Below are 8,472 nucleotides of genomic sequence, written 5' to 3'. Positions count from 1 at the left end.
TTAAAATACTGTAAATCTATTAATTTGATATTTATTGAGAAAGGTAATTCCTTCCAATGTTATACGGACAAGAATAAGTTATCAATCTGTAGTGCCGTGCTTCATTAATCGTTCACCCTGATAACCGTTATAATACCAATCTTAACGGTGTATAAAATCAGAAGGCAAAAGGAAGCGGCAACTACATTTTTATTGATAAATGATGCAGACCAGAAAGTTGTAAGCACATGAGCAAATGTAAGCAAGCGAAGCAAAGATAATGCATACTTTGGAGATGGCTGGGAAGCCAACTCGAGAGCGAGGCGAAAGATAATGCGTATTGGAGATGGCTGGGAAGCCAACTCAATTTAAGCAAGCGTTAATCAACATTTATAGTCGGACAAAAATGAGTGACAGACATATGATGAATAAGATAGGAAATGTACACATATATGCTCATATAAAAGTATAGTCAAGGTCAATAAGCGAATAATGAACAGGATCAAAATATGACTCATGACAGGAGAATTGGCTTGGCCAGTAGCTAGGATAAAGTATATGGGCTTAACAAATAAACTGATACTACAAATCTATGTATACATAACAGCAATTAGGAAGACTCTTCCGGTCTCCCAAATTATCCGGACATTCCATGTGCCTATAAAGATTGTCGCTCTGGTTGTTAGAAGGTGCATCGGCCTCATGACTTCCGAAGGAACTCGGCTTTCATCATGAGACGTCATAATTATTCCTTCTACTCCCAGCGCAGAGTTAAAATGGTTTGAATTTTTTTTCTGGGTAGTTTTTTAGAGAGTTTGGTTTTCTACGGGATGGGGTCGCTAACCCCATGCCCAACCCTCCTCCTTTATCCGGGCTTGGGACCGGTGGTAGCCCCCGGAGGAGCAATAGGGGGGGTTGCATATATACATGATCATATGTAATTTATCATTAGTGTAACCAATTTACAAAAAAGTTACTTCCTTACTTGATTATTACTGTATTAACTAGAATATGAAAATACAGATGAATCGGGAAACTGCTTAGTAACTGTATGTATAATACTATATGGAACAGACAAACATCTCTACTCAAATAGAATGATTATCAGATTTCAGAATTATTATTTAATTTATCACTATGTAATTTCATGCTTTCCGGTTTATTATATAAAACCTTGGGGATATTTTTTTGTCTATTGTCTACAAATTAACTATCTACAATTATCATAAATTAATCATCTTTTTAAGCAAAGATGGATAGTGGCTAGAAGTGGAATCCAGTTTGACGCAAGTTTCGTCTTATTTGGGACTCGTCATCTGGATGTGCCTGCATCTCAAAGTTGATATTCACTCTTGGACTCGAACCCAGTACCTTTCGCTTCAAACGCCTTACGTTATCCACTCACCTACTGAATCCTGATAGCCACTTGCTTGTACAATGGGGTGAAGTTTAAATTCACTTATTATTGTTTGATTGAATCTTCCTATTGATTTTTAAGACCGTAATTGATCAGTCATTTATTGGCATATGTGCATACTGTGTGGATTGCCTCGGTATAGCCTTAATTCACGCGCGTCCTGAATTCCACTGCCAGTCAGCCACTATCCATCTTTGCTTATGAAGCTTGGGAATTAAGGTTATATCGAGGCAATCCACACAGGATGCACATATGGCAATAAGAGTTTGAACAATTGCAGTCCCAAACATCAATCAGAAGATTCAAATAAACAATACAAAATGAATATTCACTTCACTCCATTGCAAAAGCTAATAGCTATCGGGTTTCAGTAGGTAAGTGGATAACGTGATAGCGTTTGAAGTGAATGGTACTGGGTTAGAGATTTCAGAGTGAACATCAATTGTAGAATACAGGTACATCCAGCTGACAAGTCCCAAATAGGACTAAACGTGAATCAAACTGGATTCTACTGCTAGCCACCATCCATCATTGATTATCGAATTCAGTTACCTTCATAAAAATATTAAGAATGTCTTATCAAGATAAAATTGTATGTATCAATGGCAAGGTTAAACATCATAGTTTGAAATTAATTGAGTATCGGTTAGAAACTTATTATTAAATATTTTTTGTTATATCTCAAATCTGCAGAAAAATTATATTTCTAACGTTTCGTAGCTTAATGTAAGCCACTTCTTCAGACTAAATAAATAAGCAAAATTCAATTAACACAAGTTTAGATGATACGAAGATAGAATTATCTAACGTAAATTGTTGGACAATAGTTAGGGAATTATACAGAATATTATAGATGAAAACATGAGTCAATTGAAGCTAGACCACCGTGGAAAACCTAGAAGCATTGGACAGCCGTTTCGTCCTATTGTGGGACTCCTCAGCAGTGCGCATCCACGATCCCGCCTCACGAGATTCGAACCTAGGACCTACCAGTCTCGTGCCAGAGCACTTAACCGATAGACCACTGAGCCAGCCGGCATCCAACGGTGTTAATGTCTTACCTCAACCAATACACGAAATTGTGCGACCAACTTCTATTGTACTGAAGTAGATACCTGTCTCTACCTGACATGGATTAACTCCACTGGCCACGATTTCTCACTAGAACTCCAGGAATTACCTCATTGAGCCAGTCAATAGTGAGCATATGATCATTGTCACAAGGGGATTTTGTGTAGATTTTAGTAATTTTATATACTTGAGATCATGAGTCAGAATAATACACTTTACTGTTAGAAACAATTATAACCTCAGTATATAAATGGACAGGAATGGGGAATAATTTTGAAATCAAAATTGTTTCTGACAAAAAAAATGATAATCAATGGTATGGGACGAAAAATAGATTGATATAATGAACACACAACATATACCTGACTTATATCTCTAATATAATTACTTGAAAGATAATTGAACAGAAAAAACAGACAGTAACTTTTCAGCCTATAGCTATTTAACATAATTTTAAATGAAAAGATGGGTGGTGGCTAGAATTGGAATCTAGTTTGATGCAAGTTTCATCCTATTTGGGAATCATCAACTGGATGTATCTGTATTCCACAGTTGATGTTCACTCTGAGACTTCAATCCAGTACTATTCACTTCAAACGCCATCACGTTATCCACTTACCAACTGAATCTTTGATAGCTACTAGCTTGTGCAATGGAGTGAAGTGAATATTCATTCGAATCTTCCGATAGATGTTTAAGACTGTAATATCAAGGCAATCCACACAGGATACACAAATACCAATAAGAGACTGATCAACTGTAATCTTAAACATCAATGGGATGATTTAAGTAAACAATACCATGTGAATTCAGTTTTAAATGAGTTTCATATACTCAACGTTGATTAATGAAAAACTTTAATTAACTTTTGTTTTTTTAGTTTTATCTCTCTCACATCTCTAATCATAATGTAACTTGAATTTGTTTACCTAAGGACAACATAATTAGAATAATATGTTAATAACTCATTGGAATTCTTTATTGTATAGTGAATACTGTGGAAATATACATTCTAAGATGATGGAAAAGATTTGTAGCTCAGGTGGATGATTTTGAAGGAGTTTTGTTCTTTGAGTTGTGCTAACTTCGAAAAACAGTACATCGGACAAAGCAGACGCCTTCTTCATCTTCATCTGCATGAACATCAATTAGTAGTCAAATGTCATGACATGTCTTCAGTTATATCAATACACGTGGACAACTGTGGACACGTATTCGACTAAAAAAATAAGGAGATTTTGGATAGAGGCAATTCCAAAAACACCAAAAACGTATTAGAAACTTGGAACTCAGATCAATCAGTAATAAACAGTCACATTGAAATCAATCCAATATATCAACAAATCACAAGAATTATGCACAAACATAGGGACAAAAATCAAACCACTAAGAGATACAACCAAAACAAGGAAGTAAACAATAACAAATTTAATGTCAACAAGAACCAATCGACATCGAGGTGTACAGGAAAAGCTGTGAATCATATCCGGAGAAATTCGAATACTTCACTTTTACCCAAAGTTTATGCTGATGATGTCGTTCGGAAGAACGATGAAGGTTCCACGATCAAACCATCCAGCTAAGAGAACAAAACTCCATCAATATATATATATATATATTCCGGATAGTCTTGCTCATTTTCATTGACTTTAATCGCGTTAGTGAATAACGGAATTAAATAAGTCAAATAGAAGAATGGATTTCAAATATGTATGTTTCATACAGTTGTTGACCTAAACAGACAATTAGGAAAACTCAGTGAAGGAAGTGAAGAGAAGAAAGTGAAACGAAACAGATGTGGCCTGTAAGCCAACTCAATTTAGCAGCCGTGAATTGATATTTGTAGTCAAACAAAAATAAGTTACAGATACATGATGAATAGGGTAAGTAATTAACACATGTACGATCATATAAAAACCAGTCGGCGTTAATAAGCGAATAATTGACAGGGTCAAAATGCGGTTTGAGAAGAATAAATAGATTGATCTGTCCAGAAGCTAGAATTAGCTATATAGGTTTGACATAGTACCAGCCCTCATAGACTAACTACAACTTAACAGTGTATCATTTTCATTCCGTACCCTTGTAGAAATATTAAGAATAGTTCTGAACTATATATGATGTAACTTTCACTATACCAATGATCTTGCTTGTCAGTCAAAATAATCCAGAGAAGTTCGTTATCAATATTAATCAATTTGAAAACATTGAATAAATGAAGTATGTGTGATAATGAACTAAGGAACTAACTGTTATATCTCGAACTTAGATTCTTAGTATGTCGCGTAATAATTGAGCACTCGAACGCTAGAGCCCTCCCCAAGTCGCAAAATCAGAAGACAGAAGACAAGTAGAAGGAATGTTATTCCAAAAACAGTATCAATTATGCTACAAACTGTCAAGTATTTGTAGATTTTAGTAGAAACGAAATCACCATTATAGTTATCCAATCCGCATACAGGGGGTTATTAGCATTGTTCAATAATGAAGCTACACGTAGTGATTCTAGAATATTCCTCCAAAAGCTGATTGGATGGAATATGTTTGTCTCCTTCTGGGCTTCTTAGAGCTTCCTCAACTTCACCTGTGAACCGTCTTCACACTAACTGATTAGTAGATTTTTAGTGATTTATAATAGATATCCTTTGTCATGAAATTTAGGTATTTTTGATTGATTAACTCATCCATAAAACGATTCAATTGTATAGGTATTTGCGTGAACATCAGTAACTCTTTTTAATCCTGTAGACATCTCAGCGTTGTTTGTATGCACTCTAGTCCAGGAAATTACATCAGCTGATAACTTCATATTAATAATAAAATTTTCCGAAACACATGATCTACTGTTAAACATAATAGAATACTTATGATCTAGTGTATTATTAGCAACGTGGTATGTTTAAGCTTCAACTTTAGGAGGGGGGGAGGCAAGCAGATCACATCGGATCAAAATGTGATTTCATCCTGTCAGTTTTTACCATTTTTGGTCTTATCTCTCATTCACAGGACTATAAATTTATTTTTTAAAATGTTCCATAGACTTATAAACATCTCATTAGAATGTTCTTATTAAGATTAAGTAATAGATAGTCAAAAATTAAGATATATTGTTCCTTATTCCTATGATTATGGTGTAGATTACTGATATCCACATAAGTAGTATATAGTGATGGTCGGGCATTGAATGTATTTCAGTAGAAGATCGATAAGGAGAAAACGAGAGCGGCACGCAATTAGTACGAAAATAAATGACCAATTATAATCGGAAGCTATGGACGGATATTTACAAAAGAAACAATCAAATGGAGACAATTGATTGTTTTTTTGCAAATTAACTGTTCACTATATGGTTCTCATATTTTAATGAGATGTTCTATAATGTTATGCTAACTACATTCGATTGTTCCCACTCGTGTTCGTGTTAACTGCATGATGACACTTCTATGTTACTATCTCAGTGCCTTCAGATTGTGAAGTAATGTTCTCCTGTAAGATGTTATCAAGTAACTAAAACTATTTGATATAAAACAAAACAGTTAACTTCAGATTTATAAGTTTCTGTTAGTTAGTCAATAACATTCTCTAAAATGTCCATTATCCAAACAACAACGAAAAAGTAGTTAGGAAAGAGTAAATTCAGTAACAATCTGTCATTGATTTATAGTTGTTAGACTTCAGTAAATGGTTTGAATTATGTTTTCTGGTTAACGATTTTTAGCGAGTTAGTTTTCTACGGAGTGGGGTCGCTAACCCCATGCACGACCCTCCTCCTTTACCAGGGCTTGGGACCGGCAGTAACTCTAGAAGAGCTACAAGCGGCCTATGCTCCTCCACGAGAGGTAACAGGCGTAAGTAAGTAAGTAAGATTTGAGTAAGTAGTTATAGTCCATTTCATTAACCAATAAATAACAAACTTTTTTTCATAATTGAAATCATGAGTCAATTGAAGCTAGACCACTGTGGAAAACCTGGAAGCACTGGACGGCCGTTTCGTCCTATTATGGGACTCCTCAGCAGTGCGCAAACAAACAAACTGTTTGTTTAAACAATACATTTTTCCTCTAAGAATCGAGATAAAATAAATCAACTTGAAAAGAACAACAATAAATATAAGTGTCAAGTAAATGAATAAATCAATTTAGATAAAGAAAATCGAATGATATTTACTTTTTACTGAAAATAGTTGATGATATATTAAAATTTTCTTAAGTATACGATATTACTGTAGTGTGGTCTACTTATATCCATATAAGTAGTATATGATGATGGTCAGACATAGAATGTATTTTGGCAGAAGACCGATTAGGAAAGAAATGAAATGAAGCGCAATTGGTAGGAAAATGCATGAACAATAGAATTAGAGAAGATGGACTGATATTTACAGAAGGAACAGTCAAGATGGAGACAACTGATTGATAGTTTGCAGATTAACTGTTTACTGTATGGTTATGAGAATTTAGTGAGATAGTCTGTCGATTGTCCCCAACCGGTGTTCTGTTCACTACACCACTAGTTTAATCGTAATTAAGAAATCTTTGTTAAATAGTTTCATAACGTTTTAATCAGAGTCTTTTGTCTATAAATTAACTTTAAGCATGAGCAAACCAGCTTTCAGATGAAAAAGAAATTAGGAAAAAAAACTCTGGAAGTGGATAAGACATACTGTATCATGAGGTAAGTGCTAACTTGGAATCGTTAAGGGGAAACAAAAAAGGAGGATATCAAAGGACACATTGTGTCGAGGATTGGAAGCGGACATGGAAAGAATGAATATTAACTGGAAGGAACTGGAATGGATTGTCAAGGACAGTGTTGGATGAAGTATGCAGGTAGATTGTCTATGCTCTTCTCTGAGGGTTAACAGATGTAAGTAAGTCACGGCACGAAAGTTAATTGAAAATCACAAAAGTTCTGAGGATTAGTTTGTTATAATTTGAGTCATTTTAGGACAACATATTCAGAGCATCTTTCAAAGTCCAGTTCACATCCGTAGGATTTTACAGTGAGTACGATACCCATAAAGCACATTCGTCAGAATCAAACAGTTTAGATTTTCATTTTTACTTCATTTGCATTGAAATGTCTTAAATGAGTTTCGCATAATTACTGACATAATCAACCACCGTTTTTGTAAACTCATCACTTTTCTTGCATTATATCATGACATATAGGTGACAGGTACATCCAGCCGACGAGTTCCAAATAGGACGAAACTTGCGTCAAACTGAATTCCACTGCTAACTACCATCCATCTTAGCTTACAGTGCTTGTAAACTAAAGCAACATCTAGGCAATCCGCACAGTATGCACATATGTCAATAAGAGAATGATCAATTACATTCCTAAACAACAATGAGAAGATACAAACAAATAACACCAAGTGAATTTTACAACTTGTAATCTTTAAGATTTATAATGATGAATGCATCGTTTAATATGACTACTAGTGTAAATGTCTCGGGATGATACGAGTCTTCTTATTGTCTTGAGCGGCATTACCAGCTAACTCCAAAACTTCTGCAGCCAGATAAACTGCAGTACCAGCCCCAACTCGCTCAGCGTAATTGTCCTTACGTAAAAGGTGATGTACGCGATCTACGGGAAACTGAAGAACGGCGTGCTCTGACCTTGTCTTTGCCTTGCTTCGAACCTTGCCACCTTTACCGCATCCACTCATTATTTTTAGAAGCAGAGAAACGTGTAGTATAGATTTCAACGTAAGTTATAAAGAAATTAATTAAGATTATATGAAAAGCTTATAGATTATGTACTAAGGTCAATTAACACATGCTATTGACACTTAAGAACATTACGAGTTACTCTCATATAACTAAACATCAAATAATGACCTAATAAAGAAATTAAGAAGTGATGTAATAATGTGAGAAACAGTCACTAAAAGCAAATTGCTATGAAATGAAAGTTCGTTTATTAAGGCAGAATATAATTAAAATTTATTTCCTTCTTCAACGCATAAATAAAGTTTGAGGCATGTGAGACTATAA

The 8,472-nt window shown here is 34.8% G+C and overlaps 1 protein-coding gene across 1 annotated transcript; it reads right to left on the bottom strand.

The window, feature by feature from the left end:
• Nucleotides 1-7,910: 7,910 nt before the first annotated feature.
• Nucleotides 7,911-8,144, bottom strand: Smp_056420 (putative histone H2A; the record flags this gene model as incomplete). Its single annotated transcript, XM_018789003.1, has 1 exon — nt 7,911-8,144. One exon carries the CDS (start codon nt 8,142-8,144, stop codon nt 7,911-7,913), a length of 234 nt encoding a protein of 77 aa, XP_018654490.1.
• Between the last annotated feature and the right edge of the window lie 328 nt (nt 8,145-8,472).

Source organism: Schistosoma mansoni, chromosome W, assembly GCF_000237925.1.
Source record: "Schistosoma mansoni strain Puerto Rico chromosome W, complete genome".
NCBI classification, from domain to species: Eukaryota; Metazoa; Platyhelminthes; class Trematoda; order Strigeidida; family Schistosomatidae; genus Schistosoma; species Schistosoma mansoni.
This window is presented reverse-complemented; position numbering and strand designations above follow the sequence as displayed.